General features: G+C 57.7%; 1 protein-coding gene across 9 annotated transcripts in view; it reads right to left on the minus strand.

Moving 5' to 3' along the window:
• Window positions 1-15980, minus strand: part of SLC12A7 (solute carrier family 12 member 7) — a 76018-nt gene that overhangs the window by 24367 nt on the left and 35671 nt on the right. For 6 of the 9 annotated variants that reach the window (XM_064270380.1, XM_064270358.1, XM_064270371.1 and 3 more), the window contains 12 exons: window positions 14102-14156; window positions 11370-11500; window positions 9598-9839; window positions 8258-8469; window positions 7248-7415; window positions 6470-6568; window positions 5052-5109; window positions 4039-4213; window positions 3144-3262; window positions 2853-2951; window positions 2041-2160; window positions 267-371 (listed from right to left, as the gene is read on the minus strand). In XM_064270380.1, coding sequence (XP_064126450.1) covers window positions 267-371; window positions 2041-2160; window positions 2853-2951; window positions 3144-3262; window positions 4039-4213; window positions 5052-5109; window positions 6470-6568; window positions 7248-7415; window positions 8258-8469; window positions 9598-9839; window positions 11370-11500; window positions 14102-14156 — 1583 coding nt within the window. Of the gene's footprint in view, window positions 1-266; window positions 372-2040; window positions 2161-2852; window positions 2952-3143; window positions 3263-4038; window positions 4214-5051; window positions 5110-6469; window positions 6569-7247; window positions 7416-8257; window positions 8470-9597; window positions 9840-11369; window positions 11501-12930; window positions 13252-13525; window positions 13546-14101; window positions 14157-14859; window positions 14943-15980 lie in introns of those variants that run through there. The other 3 variants (XM_064270375.1, XM_064270378.1, XM_064270376.1) reach the window with 3 other exon arrangements.

Below are 15980 nucleotides of genomic sequence, written 5' to 3' on the forward strand. Positions count from 1 at the left end.
CCAGTTGGGGGGCTGGAACCTTGGGGCCGTGCCCTCTGCCAAGCTCCTGGTGCCTGGCCACTCAGACACTGGTCATGCTTGGACCCCTGACCATAAGGGGTAAAGAGCCCAGAGGAAGGGTGTGGGGCCAAGTTCCCCAAGCAGCTTCTTAATAAAACGTGCCGATGGCTTCTCCAACCAGAGGCCAATGTCAGAAACTGCCATTTGCACATTTAAGGACACCAGTCGGGTCTTGGTCAACACAGGCACCCCGTGGCCACACTCACCTCCAGTTCTTAGTGTGGGGGGGGCCATGTTCCACACGGAGCAGTGCATAGCGGGCAGCGTTCAGAGAAAGGCCCCGAATGCCATCGCCCCACTCCTTCTCTGCCCTGCAAGGGGAACATCAGCGAGCTCCCACCCCAGACAGGGCACAGACCCCCACACAGGCCATGGAGCACCACACAGGACATGGAACACCACACAGGCTATAAAATACCACACAGGCCATGGAGCACCACACAGGCTACCAAACACCACACAGGCCATGGAGCACCACACAGGCCATGGAGCACCACACAGGCTACGAACCACCACACAGGATGCAGACCACCACACAGGACCCAGACCCCCACACAGGACGCAGACCACCACACAGGTCCCAGACCCCCACACAGGACATGGAGCGCCACACAGGACATGGAACACCACACGGGCTACGAAACGCCACACAGGCCATGGAGCACCACACAGGACATGGAACACCACACAGGACATGGAGCGCCACACAGGACATGGAATACCACACGGGCTACGAAACGCCACACAGGCCATGGAGCACCACACAGGTCATGGAACACCACACAGGCTACAGACCACCACACAGGCCATGGAACACCACACAGGACACCATGCAGGTCCCAGGCTGAGCTGGGTACTGCGGGTTTTCGTGATTTGTACATCAACACCTCCACAACAAGCTGTCTCATGGGTCTGTACCACTTCTGTGACAGCAGCACTTAAGTGACAGTGCCAGCAGGAATGGTGAGTCATGGGGTGGTGGGGACCACCCTGGCTGGGCTGGACAAGCCGCCTCCCCATCCCAACCCCGCAACCCATGAGGACAGGGCTCAGGTGGGGCACCTTGCCCATGTCCAGCACTCCCTCCCCATTAGGACAGGGCTCGGCTGGGCAGCTCACTCTGTCCCAGTGCCCCCACCCCCCACCTGTGAGGATGGGGCTGGCTGGGCAGCTCACCCCATCCCAGTGCCCCCACCCGTGAGGACAGGGCTGACTAGGCATTCACCCCACCCCAGTGCCCCTGCCCCCCACCCGTGACCATGGGGCTGACTGGGCACTCACTCCACCCCAGTGCCCCCACCCCCCACCTGTGACCGTGGGGCTGACTGGGCACTCACCCCACCCCAGTGCCCCCACCCGTGACCATGGGGCCGACTGGGCAGCTCACCCCACCCCAGTGCCCCCACCCCCCACCTGTGACCGTGGGGCTGACTGGGCACTCACCCCACGCCAGTCCCCCATCCGTGACCCTGGGGCCGGCTGGGCACTCACCCCACCCCAGTCCCCCACCCGTGACCATGGGGCCGGCTGGGCACTCACCCCACTCCAGTGCCCCACCCGTGACCATGAGGCCGGCTGGGCAGCTCACCCCACCCCAGTGCCCCCACCCGTGACCGTGGGGCCGACTGTGCAGCTCACCCCACCCCAGTGCCCCCACCTGTGACCATGGGGCCGGCTGGGCACTCACCCCACCCCAGTCCCCCACCCGTGACCATGGGGCCGGCTGGGCACTCACCCCACCCCAGTCCCCCACCCGTGACCCATGGGGCCGGCTGGGCACTCACCCCACCCCAGTCCCCCACCCGTGACCATGGGGCCGGCTGGGCACTCACCCCACCCCAGTGCCCCACCCGTGACCGTGAGGCCGGCTGGGCAGCTCACCCCACCCCAGTGCCCCCACCCGTGACCGTGGGGCCGGCTGGGCAGCTCACCCCACCCCAGTGCCCCCACCCGTGACCGTGGGGCCGGCTGGGCACTCACCCGCGATACTCGATGTACTTGTAGATGAGGCCGGCGATGAGCATGGCACAGAGGGCGTAGTACCAGGAGCAGATGAACATCAGGGCGAGGCACAGGCTCATCCCCAGGAAAGAGAGTGTCCTGGCGGGGAAGTGCGTGATCCCGCTGCACCCCCACCCACCCCCTCCCAGGCTGTACCCGCAGCTGCCAAGGCGGGGACGAGATGAAGACCCCGAGAACACACCCACCCTGTCTGCCAGCTCTGAGCCGGCGCCACGGGCCTCTTCCATGCCTTTACCACTGCCGACCCAGGCTGCGGTCAAGACGGCCCCTGCCCTCCACCCCCACGCCATGTCCGTGCACATACCCCACAGTCCCCCCCACCCAGTGCCCACTCCTGAGAAGGGTCTCCAGGGACCATGAGACCAAGCTGCCCAGAGCACTGTTCTCTCCTGGTGGAACAACCTTGAGGGGGCTCTCCATGTCCGGTTTGAGCACCAGCATTTGTGGGCTCAGGGGCCAGGCAGACATTCACACCTGTGAGCCCCAGCCCTTGCTTCCCACAAGAACAGGTAGAACCTCCAGACAGTCTGTCTGGAAAGGACTCAAGGGTCACTGTCCTCTGCCCTCTTGCCCAGGACAAGTCCCCCAGACTCTGGGGTGGCATGTGACGTGTGATATGAGGGGCAGGTGTGCATGACAGGAGCCACCCAGGATGTCACCAGGGACTGCACGCCTCGCCCAGAGGTCACAGGTGTGTGTGTGTACCGCGCCATCACTGGGGGTCGGGGCAGCCAAGCCCTGCGTCGTGCCCGCACCCAAGGCATCCATACCAGTGGTAGTACTTGAAGCGTGGACGCCAGTTGGGGGTACGTAGCAGGGTCTGCACGGCACAGGCCAGGTTCACGAACATGTAACACATGAGGAAGAACCTGGGGGCACAGATGTGCGTGAGCAGGGCGGGGCCCATGCCAGTACCAAAGGAGGGGTCCCAGACATGCTGGGTGGTCCTGCCCCTCCCCCTCCCTGGCCCAGCCACCTGCCCCTCCTGGCTGTCCCCAGGACCTGCACAACAATCTCCTCGTCCCCCAGCCCCCAACCCGCACCTGGGCCCTCGCACTCACATGGACAGGATGGGCGCCACGCTGTCCAGTGAAGCAATGAGGATGCCAATCTCACAAATGAGGGCGGTCAGCAGCAGGGCCCAGGTGGGCTCCCCATTGGCCTTCCCATGGCCGAACACCTACAGAAGGCTGGGTGAGCCAGCACAGGCCGGGGCCATCCCAGAGAGCACAGGGGAAGCACCCCCGTCCAGGATGGGGACGAACGGCCAGTCAGGGTCACCCTCAAGACGTCATAACAACGTAAGACAGAAACCGATACTTCAAGAAAATGTGAGCTACAGGGTGACTTTTATAAAATAAAAGGCAGGAACGACCACCATACACACCACGACTTCACCCAGCCAGGGCTGGGAAGAGAGCCTGAAGCAGAGACCCCCGCATCTTCCCGATGGAGCAAAGCACAAGGGTGGTGGGGAGCTGTCCGGCACCACCCACCCTTTGCCTCGGTTTCCTTGACCACAAATGACAGTGGCTGCATAGGCTCACCACTGAGAGGTGACCCTGCTCGCCCTCCCTGCTCGCTGCCCCAACCCCTTCTCGATGGCCCCGCCCTGGCCCCGCTGGATTTGCATAGTAACAGCACCCCAGATGCTTCCAGGGCTTTCCAAACCAGCACCAGAGGTCGAGGGCCATCCCGTGGCCGTCGAGGGCCATCCCGTGGCCGTCGAGGGCCATCCCGTGGCCGTCGAGGGCCATCCCGTGGCCGTCGAGGGCCATCCCGTGGCCGTGGCAGGCAGAGGGGGCAGCTGAGATCTTATCCATCGTCTTCCCGGCCTGCTAATCAGGCCACACGGTGCAACCCTCCCAGACCGCACCCCACAGCCACCTCCGGGAAACCAGCCCCGATCCTCTGACCCTAGGTCCTCCTGGAGCCTGTCCCACAGCTCACACCCACCTGCAGGAAGGGGATGATACCGTCACGGGCAATGGCCTGCAGCAGGCGTGGGGCCCCCGTCAGGCTCTGCAGGCCGGCGCCACAGGTAGAGAAAAAGGAGCCGATGACAATGACCCAGGGCGACGGCCAGGCCAGCATGCCGATGACCAGCTTGCCCTGCAGGGCCTCCCCAAACCTGCAGGCAGGTGACAGGTGGTCAGTGACAGCAGGATCAGCAGGTCTGAGCACCGGGTTCGGCTGCGTGGACGCAGCTCCTCAGGGGGAACAAGGGTGCCACGCTGGCCCACAAGGGCTCTGCTGAGCAGCCCATCCCACAGCCACCAGGATGCTCCCCCCAGCCTCAACTACATAGCTGACCCAGCCCTTCATCCCAGGCAGTGCAAAGGCCGGCCCCACTGCAGTATGTGGCACATTCCAGCCTTATTATGCCTCAGGGAGACTGGTGCCCAAGCCCTTGCGACCCCTTTAGAGGGGGGACCAGTCAGATACAACCCCTCTGTAACTCTCTAGAACCTTCCTGTCCCCTTTGAGCCCCTGCCTGCTCCCTACCCCACTCTGTGCCATCCTTGCCCACGGAGGTCTCAGTCTGTCTGCAGAGTGAGGCCACCAGAGTGGTCAGCTTGGTGCCCTGCCTCGGTGTCCACTCACTGGGCAGGGGACACCAGAGATACCCCATCTGCCTCCAGTTCTCAGAGCAGGCAGGGCACCAGAGGCAGAGCAGAGACCCTGGGACCCCACCCTGACTGGGGCCAGGAGGGGGGCGCAAGGAAGGGTACAGGATGGAGACCCCACCCTGCCACCCAGTGCCCTGCATACAGACCCCTCAGCACCTTCTAAAGGGCACACAGTGGGCCAAGGAAACATCGGATTTGCCTCCGGGGGACAGGAAGGGTCATGCTGGGATTTAAAATGGAAAAGGCAGTCCTGTCCTGGGATGTAACCACAAAGAAAAGGTGGGGAGGGGGGAATACACACCCTCATCAAGGGTTTCTAGAAGGTGGAAATGGACATACTTATCTCGCAGGACCACGCCTTCAATGCACGCCCCGAACAGCACTACACAGGACAGGTCTGGGCTCTCGTGAAGGAAGGAAGGAGACACTGTCTGTGGGTGTACAGGGGGTCACAGAGCACACAGACCCCCCACCCCGGTGCACTGCACGTCCTGTCCCAGGATGCCATGCTCACTGTCTGTCCTGACCCACAGAACAGGACCTGTGGTGTGGCCATAGCGAGGACCAGGCAGGACAGACAGACCACCATTTCCAAGGAAGCGAGTGCCACAGGGAAACGCAAACACCAGTGACCCTGTGTGATGTAACCAATTGTGACCGTGTGCATGTGTGTGCGTGAGTGTGCGTGTGTATAAAACCAAAATCTAAACTCTGCCATTAGTTCTGACTCATGACGGCCCCATGTGTTACAGGGTAGAATTGCCCCACAGGGTTTTCTTGGCTGTGATCCTCATGCAATCAGGTCGCCAGGCCTTCCTTCCACGGAGCCGCTTCGCTGGGTGGCTTAGATCCATCAACCCTCACGTTAGCAGATGAGTGCAAACCACCCAGGGACACAGATACACATACGTTATACAGAACATGCAGCTATGTTCTACACATAACATGATTATCTATTACATGTCATAACGTGGTGTGCCCTTGCCCTCCTGTCCCAGGATGAGTCTCTCAGACTCCAGGCTGGCAGGTTGTACACACATATACGCAGTAAAACCTGCGAAAGCCGGAACCTATCAGAAAAGGAAAACACAAATATTTTCCAGTAAAATTACTGTTAGAAAAGTGGTAAGACTACACCCTGTCAAAGGCGGAGCACTTGAGAGATACTGAAAAGCAAAGCAGTCCCGACGAGTTCCAGCTCTCACAGGTCACTGTACATGCAATAACCAATTGTGAAGAAAGGTTAGGAGTCAAGCTCAGTATCTTCCGCATTTTAACTGTTCGCATCACATGCGGGCCCAACCAAATTTTCAAGGAAAAAAATACATGTGGAATACTGTAATGGTGAACATAGGACATGAAACACTTGTTAAAACATAAAGAGTGAACCCCAACGTAAACTAGGGACTTTAGTTAGTAACAACGTATCGTTATCAGTTCCCCACTTTTACCAAACGCCTCACAGGAATCCTAGGCGTTAATGGGAGAAACTGCAGGAGCTGGTGGGTGTGTGAGAACTCTACTACCTGGGTAATTTTTCTGTAAACCTCACCCTGCTCTAGATACAGAATCTATTCAAAATAACACACACTGAGGTCAGACATGGCCGGAAGAGGCAGAGCTAAGCAACGGTGCTAATGGCAACGTGTGAGACCTCAGGCAGCATCCCTCCCCATAGTGCCCCCCTTGTTCCTGCCCCCTCCCCTGCCCTCCGCCCCTGATCCCTTGCCCGTGCCCCCTCGCTGCTGCAAGGATACATATGAAGGATGTGGTCGCAATGGCCAGGATGGTGCCTGTGGGGATAGACTTCTGAGCATCCCTGAGGTCCCCAGAGCGGTTCGAGCCTGCCATGATACCTATGGGACAGACAGTCAGCCAGCACAGCGCTCGCAAACCTAGGGCCACATGGGTTTCCAGAGAACGCTGTCCTACTGGTCAAGGCTGTGTGGGCAGAGCTACATGAAGCAGCGGGTGGCACGTGTCAGCAAGTCCCTGCCACAGTCACAGGTGACTCATGACAACAAGGTGCATGCGGGTGAGCCTACCCACAAAGCTGCTCCTAACCCGCCTCCCTGTACCCCATCAGAACCCACACGGGATGCAGAGACTCCGACTTCTCTCTCTTGAGCGAAATAGTAAAGAAAAAAGGGAACAGTGATGGGAGTGAATGCTAGAGCCAAGGGAGACAGAGAGAGACAGAAAGACACACAGAGAGAGAATACAGAGAGAACACAGAGCTAAAGAGACAGACAGAGAGGAACGAAGAGAGACACAGAGACAAAAGTAGTGAGACACACAGAGAGATACAGAGAGAACACAGAGACAGAGGAAGAAAGAGACACAAAAACAGAAGTACTGAGAGGCAGACACAGACACACAGAGACACAGAGAGAACAGGGACAGAGAGACACAGAGATACAGAGAGAACATAGAGACAGAGAGACACAGAGAGAACACAGAGACAGAGAGACACACAGGGAGATACAGAGAGAACAGACAGAGAGAGGGCGGGCGACTCGTGGAATCCCGGCTCACCGGTCACGGAGGGGAAGTAGATGCCGACCAGCAATGTGAAGTGGGTCATGATGTCGGTGAGCACGTAGGGCAAGCTGCTGGCCCTGGCCTCGCTGGACACAGAGACCGAGGGCATGCCCTTCTTCTCCACAAAGGAGCCCTTGTCCACGTACGTGCTCCACAGGTTATCTGTCAGGAACACAGCACCCAGGACCCTCCTCATGGCCCAGAACCTTCCTTCAAGGCTCCTTCTGCCCAGGTCCCCCCACGGGCCCACTGCATATCCCCATGTGAGCCCACCACAGACCCCCAGGTCACCCCACAGGCCCACCGCACATCCCCGTGTGAGCCCACCACAGACCCCCAGGTCCCCCCACAGGCCCACTGCACATCCCCGTGTGAGCCCACCACAGACCCCCAGGTCTCCCCACAGGCCCACCGCACATCCCCGTGTGAGCCCACCACAGACCCCCAGATCCCCCCACAAGCCCACTGCACATCCCCGTGTGAGCCCACCACAGACCCCCAGATCCCCTCACAAGCCCACTGCATATCCCCTGTGAGCACACCACAGACACCCTAGGACTCTCCATGGGCCCACTGCCCCCCATGAGCCCCACATGGGCCCTCCAAAGCTCCCCATGGGCCCCCCAGGTTCCTGGCTGCAGCTGCAGAAGTTGGGGGGAGCCTCCCGGAGTTTGGTAGAAGTACGGGCTCCCCAGGGACTCGGCCAGGCAAGAGGGAACCAGGCCCTAAGGACATTCTTGACAATGCACACCCAGGCCAGGGTCTCAGTGTCTCTGATGGCCCATGTGCCCACCTTCCCGTCCTGAGCCACATTCAAGACCCCCAACAGCCCTCAGGACCTACCCCCACCCCTCCCAACTCGCAGTGTCACCGATGCCCCCGCCCACCCTGATGGCCCTGCCCCCCACCACAAGGCTCATGCGAGGCCCCAGAATGCTGGCCCTCCTGGCTCACAGTGTCCTGACAGCCCTCACACCCCCCATAAGGCCCCACTGGCACCTCACCCAGGACAACGCCACTGGCCACGCCCGGGATGCCTTGGATGATGGTCAGGTTGTTCTGGATGAAGTACTCATCACAGCTGGCACTGGGCATAGAGCCATTGCAGAAGAGGCCCCAGAGGGCTGTGGTCGCAGTGCTGTTGAGGCCACCATGCACCTTGGCACAGACGTCGAAGCTGAGCCAGGACAGCGTGCGGTTCCCAAGGAGGCAGACCCTGGGGCAACAGGACACATTTCCCACTGCCCGAAACAGGCTATCATTCACAGGGTTACTTTGACCACTGCTGCCTCACCTGAGCCCAAAACCACGCACCTGCTCTCACCCGACCCCACAGTCAAGCAGCTACTCTCACCTGATGTCCACGACCACACACCTGCTGTCACCTAACCCCAAAACCACACACCTGTCACCTGACCTCCACCACCACACACCTGCTCTCACCCGACCTCCACAACCACACACCTGCTGTCACCTGACCCCACAACCACACACCTGCTGTCACCTGATCCCATAACCACGCACCTGCTGTCACCTGACCCCCCATGACCACACACCTACTCTCGCCTGACCCCTACGACCACAGACCTGCTGTCACCTGGCCCCACGACCACATACTCTCCCCTGACCCCACCATCACACGCCTGCTCACCTGACCCCCACAGCCACACACCTGCCGTCACTTGACCCCCGCAACCATGCAACTGCTGTCACCTGACCCCTCCTATGACCATGCACCTGCTGTCACCTGACCCCCATGACCACGTACCTGCTCTCACCTGACCCCCACAGCCACGTACCTGCTCTCACGTGACCCCCACGACCACGTACCTGCTCTCACCTGACCCTCACGACCATGCACCTGCTCACCTGACCCCCACAACTACACACCTGCTCTCACCTGACCCCCACGACCATGCACTTGCTCTCACCTGACCCCCACAACTATGCACTTGCTCTCACCTGACCCCCACGACCATGCACCTGCTCTCACCTGACCCCTACAACCACGCACCTGCTCTCACCTGAGCCCCAGGACAACCCCATCAGGGGCTGACGAGAGCAGTGAGGCTCAGAGAGGGCAGGTGACCCACCCAGGCCACACAGCTAGCAGCAGCGGCACAGCAGGTGGGTTTCCAGTGAAGCCAAGGCCCCCACTCCATGTGTGCTGCCCTCTTGAGCAGCGCAGGGACCCTAGCCTCAACACAAAGCCTGAGGTTACAGGAAGGAAGGGAGGGAGGGGGCAGCATGGAAGGACTTTGGCTGCCACCCCGCCCATGCATGGGGTCTTGGGACCCCCACGCTCTCAGCGAGCACCCCCAGGGGGCAGCACACAGGGACTCACGGGATGTCAGGTGGGTCGAAGGCGGTCTTGATGACACCGGCGTAGATGGCCAAGATGGAGAGAACCACACAGGCAAGGAAGACTAGAGCCAGCTTGTTGACATACTTGACGCCCACGAAGACCACCGTGGCCATGAGGACCAGCGTGCATGAACCATAGACACGCATGTTGTGAAGCATGGCGGCTGCCTCCCCGCCCGCCATGTCCGCCAGGAAGACGGCTGCATTCGGGGAGATGTAGGTCTGGGGGGTGCAGGGTGGGGCTGTGAGGGGGCTGCCTGCACCACTGACTTTCCACCAAAGGGTACGGGGGGGGCAGGGCTGTGAGGAGGCCCCTACTCCTTAACTTTCCACCGAGGGTACTGTGGGGTCCTTCTCTGATGGTCTACCTACGAGTATTGTCTGCCACTTCCAGGGCTCCCAGCACCCCAACATTGGTCACGGGTCAATTCGAGGGCAGAGAAGGAGCTAAGATGCATGCTACAGACCCTGGCACTAAAACGGGGACCAACTTCAGAGCACACCATCCACTGTTTTCTCATTTTAAAAACCCACTTTTCTCCTTACCAGGTTTAGTTCAGAGTCAGCCCCAGTGCAGCCAGAGAAGCACACTGAGGGACACTGCAGGGACCCTACTCTGGCTGTTCACATGCCATGCTAAGCATGAGGCCCAGGAGGGGACCTGTGACACGGTCATCAAAGACTGACCACAGAGGACCAAGAGAACGGCTCTGCTCACACTCCAGGGCTGGAAAGCTGTGAGCAGATGGGCAGAAGACTCCAGATACAAGCGGAAGTACGTAGCGGGGAGGCAGCAAGGCCAGGGAACTGTGAGGGCAGGCGGGCACAGCCCAGGGAGGCGTGAGACAGCCGTCCCATGGAGTGCCCTCAGTCCTGGGGGGCATGACTTCCCGAGGCTTCCTCCCTGGGCTGACCACCCAAGCTGGTGTGGGACTGTGCCTGCAGGACCCTGGAGCCCTCTAACTGCTGACCACACCGCTGAGGGTCTGACATGCCAAGTTTCAGGGGAACCTTCTTCATGGAGGGACCCTGAATACTCGTCAGCAGACAGGGTGCCAAGCACCAGAAGAACGTTTCACAAGAGGCACCGACCTGCCCCAGGCTCTTGGAGGTGGCCCCTGGGCAGCTCCATAGCCCAGTCTGCTCCAATGGGCTTGCTCAGTGCTGGCCCTCACCTCACCTGGGGACACGAGGCACACACCATGGTGCCTGCCCCTGCCATCTGCAGTCTGTGGGACACTGCGGCCAGACTGCTCGGGTACAGATAAACAGGGGACAACACAGAAGGGCCCAGAACCCCAGCTGCAGCCCCCAGCTGCCTAGAGGTCTGTTTTGTGTCAGCCCTGCCTCCAGGGACAGCTCAGACCCTGGAGGCTGAGAGAACGTGGCGCCTACAGCTCCGACCTGCCGCCCGGCCACAGCCTTGCAGACAGATGTCTACTTCTGAGCCTGTGCACAGACCCCGAGAGGCAGCCAAGCAGGGCATGCGGGGAGGGCCAGTGATGGGCTGAGGTCAGGACTGCCAGACATTCCAGCCAAACCCCAAAGCCAAGGAGGTGGACGCTGCTGCCTCTGCAGAGGGCCCCACACCACAGGTGTCTGGAGGGATGGGAGGCTCAGGGTGCACCCTGTGCCAGTGGGGAGCATCCAGGGCCTCCTTTCCATGGACAGAAAGCTACTTTTAGGATCCCCTGTCAACAGCCTGGGGACCCCGGGCCAGGCAAGGGAAATGCCCCAGCATTGCAGACTCACCAGAAATATCTCAATGGTCCCCAAAATGTACATGGCTCCCGCGAACGTGGTGCCCAAGTAGAAGCAGAGCCCCACGGCCCCTCCAAACTCGGGCCCCAGAGACCGGGAGATCATGTAGTACGAGCCTCCCGCTGTGAAAACAGAACAAGACAGGTTAGGGATGCGCAGTTCTCATGTGCTCAGAACTCACAGGACAGGCGAGCAGCTCAAACACAGGGGGGTACCCCCGCAGGACCACCACCTCCCCCAACCCCTGAAATGGGCTGAGGATATGCTTGGCAGATCTGGATTCCGACGCATCTTTAAATCCTGTGTCTACACTGAGGGCTCAAAGCAGGCACCCTCATTAGGAATGCATACACGCAGAGAGCCGTGTGGCGGGGAATCCTCATGCGGCCCCAAGAGAGTCTGCAGGGTCAGACCGACCAGCACCCCATGCTCAGCTGGTCTGGTGTGCATGGCCGGGCGCACGAGGACCCCCGGACTCCAGAGGCAGAGCCAGCCTCCTGAAACATACATTAAGGAGGCTGGTCTCCCATCCTCTCTTTCAAGGAACTCACACCAGCAAATGCCTTCCCTCCACCCTGGGGGCTGTCCACACCAGCAAATACAGACATTACTTTGTTGCAAAGTCCATAAAAAAAAGAAAAGCCCAAATAGCCACGATTTCATGGGCTCTAATTCTGCAGAAGGATGTTTACATGTGTTTTATTGACTATGCAAAGGCATTCGACTGTGTGGATCATAACAAATTACGGATAACACTGCGAAGAACGGGAATTTCAAAACACTTAATTGTGCTCATGAGGAACCTTTACATAGATCAAGAGGCAGTTGTTCGGACAGAACAAGGGGATATTGATTGGCTAAAAGTCAGGAAAGGTGTGCGTCAGGGCTGTACCCTTTTACCATATCTATTTAATCTGTATGCTGAGCAAATAATCCGAGAAACTGGATTATATGAAGAAGAACAGGGCGTTGGAGGAAGGATTGGAGGAAGACTCATTAACAACCTGCGTTATGCAGATGACACAACCCTGCTTGCTGAAAGTGAAGAGGACTTGAAGCACTTACTAATGAAGGTCAAAGACCACAGCCTTCAGTATGGATTGCACCTCAACATAAAGAAAACAAAAATCCTCACAACTGGACCAATAAGCAACATCATGATAAGGGGAGAAAAGACGGAAGTTGTCAAGGATATTATTTCACTGGGATCCACAATCAACAGCCACGGAAGCAGCAGTCAAGAAATCAAAAGAAGCATTGCATTGGGTAAACCTGCTGCAAAGGGCCTCTTTAAAGTGTTGAAGAGCAAAGATGTCACCTTGAAGACTAAGGTGCGCCTGACCCAAGCCATGGTATTTTCAATCGCATCATATGCATGTGAAAGCTGGACAATGAATAAGGAAGACCGAAGAAGAATTGATGCCTTTGAATTGTGGTGTTGGTGAAGAATTTTGAATATACCGTGGACTGCCAAAAGAATGAACAAATCTGTCTTAGAAGAAGTACAACCAGAATGCTCCTTAGAGGCAAGGGTGGCGAGACTTTATCTTACATAGTTTGGACATGTTGTCAGGAGGGATCAGTCCCTGGAGAAGGACATCATGCTTGGCAAAGTACAGGGTCAGCAGAAAAGAGGAAGACCCTCAAGGAGGTGGATCGACACAGTGGCTGCAACAGTGGGCTCAGGCATAACGATGATCGTAAGGATGGCGCAGGACTGGGCAGTGTTTCGTTCTGTTGTGCATGGAGCCACTATAAGTTGGAGCAGACTCGACGGCACCTAACAACAACAAATTCTGTGGGGCAGCCTACTCTGTCCTGTAGGGTCCGTATGAGTCAGAATTGACCAGCAATGGGTTTGGCTTTTGGCTTTTTAATGCCAGAGCCAGCCCACCAGAGAACAAGTCCCAGAGGCCTCCCCGATGCCTGGGCAGCTCCCTCCCCATTTTATCTCGCCCTCCCCAGGCAGCCCTCTCCCCCTCAGTCACTCGGATTGCGAGGCAGCTACTGCCCACTGTGGCTTTTCAATGAGTCTCAAAAGTGACTCGATTCACAAGGAGAAGGATGGCTCCGTGGGGATTAATGTCCAGTCAAAAATAAGCAAGGACTCAGGATGGAGTGCCAGTCCCTGCCAGGCGAGAAAGTACCTTGATGGCCTTTTACCAAGGTCTCATTCTAACAAGACCGCAATTTCAGAGCAGCGTCCAAGTGCAGGGAGGGCCACGGGATCATGGGGCCGATGGGAGTGCTGTGAAAAGGATCACGTGGGCACAGGAGGCTGAGGGCACTAGCACCCCACATGGGCCCCCTGCACCCTTCATGGGCAGTGTCAGAGGCTGTCAGGCAGCAGACTCAGGATTGAGGGTCATCTGGCTGGAAAGACAGTGCCCGATGATAAGGAGACATTCAACATAGGGGCAAATTTAGGTGAAAGGGGAAACTGGGAACAGGGCCTGCTTTCCAGCCTCACCTGAGCGAGGGACTCCTGTGCCCCCACGCAATGGCTTAATGTCAAGGTCATCACCATGGCAAAAGGGTACTACAGTGGGCACCCCAGGAAAGCCCAGGCAAGCACCAACACAGAGTGAAGGCCACAGGTGAGCAACCACCCTTACCTGGACAGCCCTCACCTAGACCACCTTTACCTAGGACTGCCCTTACCTGGGACTAGCCTTACCTAGGACTGCCCTTGCCTAGACCACCCGTACCCCAACCGCCCTTACCTGGGACCACACCATTGGTGGCGATGGCACTCATTGAGATGGCGGTCAGCATGGTCTGTGGAAAAATAGGCTGCACTTTAGAAGAAAAGATCCACATCCTGGAGGCTAGCACACACTTGAGGGGCCACTCGGGGCCCACCCCAGCTACAAAACAGGCTGTTGACCTCAGAAGAGCCACTGGGTGACCAGAGCTGGGGAACTGAGAACTCTCAGGGCAGCTACCCCTAGGCTCGCCATCCTTTCCCACAAGATTGCAATATTGTACCCCTGCAGGTCCCAGAACCCACTCAGCTCCTGTGAGACCCACAACACTACATCCCTACAGATCCCAGAACCCATTCAGCTCCTGTGAGACCCACAATACTACATCCCTACAGATCCCAGAACCCATTCAGCTCCTGTGAGACCCACAAGGTTGCACCCCTGCAGGACCTGGAACCCATTCAGCTCCAGTGAGACCCATAACACTGCACCCCTACAGGACCTGGAACCCATTCAACTCCTGTGAGACCCACAACACTGCACCTCTGCAGGACCTGGGACCCATTCAGCTCCAGTGAGACCCATAACACTGCACCCCTGCAGGCCCTAGAACCCACTCAGCCCCTGTGAGACCCACAACGCTGGCCAGCCCGAAACACTCACTTTCATCCAAGTGCCCACTGCCCTCCCTGTGGTGCTGGGGGGACCAGTCTAGGTGCCTGCCCTCCGGTGAGGTACAAGGGGGGGCCACCTAAGTACAAGAGGGTGCCATTCACCTCCTCAAACACCCCTGCAGAGATCTGCAGCCAGTCTGGGTATGCAGCCCCTGACATCTGGCACGACACGTTAAAATGCATTTCTGCAGAGATGGTTACAATAAAAGCTCTTGACTAATCCACAATCCGGTTTAATTAGTCAAAAGTTAACAAAAAAAAAAAGTCAGGGCCTAGTGTGGGCTTTTTTCCTTCGATCAGAAGCAGCCCATGGGGCGGAAGGGAGGGAGAGGGGTATTCACTAATTAGATAGGAGACAAGAACTATTTTAGGCAAAGGGAAAGACAACACCAAAACGAAAAGCAAAGACGTTTCCTGAATAAACCGAACACTTCAATGGCCAGAGTAGCAGGGGTAGGAGTTTGGGGACCATGGTTTCAGGGGACATCTAGGTCAACTGGCATAATAAAACCTATTAAGAAAACATTTTGGGTCCCACTTTAGTGAGTGGGGTCTGGGGTCTTAAATGCTAGCAAGCGGCCATCTAAGATGCATCAACTGGTCTCAACTCACCTGGAGCAAAGGAGAATGAAGAACACCAAAGACACAAGGTAATTATGAGCCCAAGAAACAGAAAGGGCCACATAAACCAGAGACTACAGCAGCCTGAGACCAGAAGAACTAGATGGTGCCCGGATACAACCAATGACTGTCCTGACAGGGAACACAACAGAGAACCCCTGAGGGAGCAGGAGAGCAGTGGGATGCAGACCTCAAATTCTCATAAAAAGACCAGACTTAATGGTCTGACTGAGACTAGAGGGATCCCAGAGGTCATGCCCCCCGGACCGTCTGTTAGCCCAAGACTGGAACCATTCCCAAAGCCAACTCTTCAGACAGGGATTGGACTGGACTGTAAGACAGGAAATGATACTGGTGAGGAGTGAGCTTCTTGGCTCAAGTAGACACATGAGACTATGTGTTCAGCTCCTGTCTGGAGAGGAGATGAGAAGGCAGAGGGGAACAGGAGCTGACTGAATGGGCACAGAAGTAGAGGGTGGACAGGAGTGTGCTGTCTCAGTGGGGGAGAGCAACTAGGGTCACATAACAATATGTGTATAAGTTTTTGTACGAGAGACTAACTTGATTTGTAAACTTTCACTTGAAGCACAATAAAAATAAAA

The sequence above is a fragment of the Loxodonta africana genome, chromosome 2, assembly GCF_030014295.1.
Source record: "Loxodonta africana isolate mLoxAfr1 chromosome 2, mLoxAfr1.hap2, whole genome shotgun sequence".
NCBI classification, from domain to species: Eukaryota; Metazoa; Chordata; class Mammalia; order Proboscidea; family Elephantidae; genus Loxodonta; species Loxodonta africana.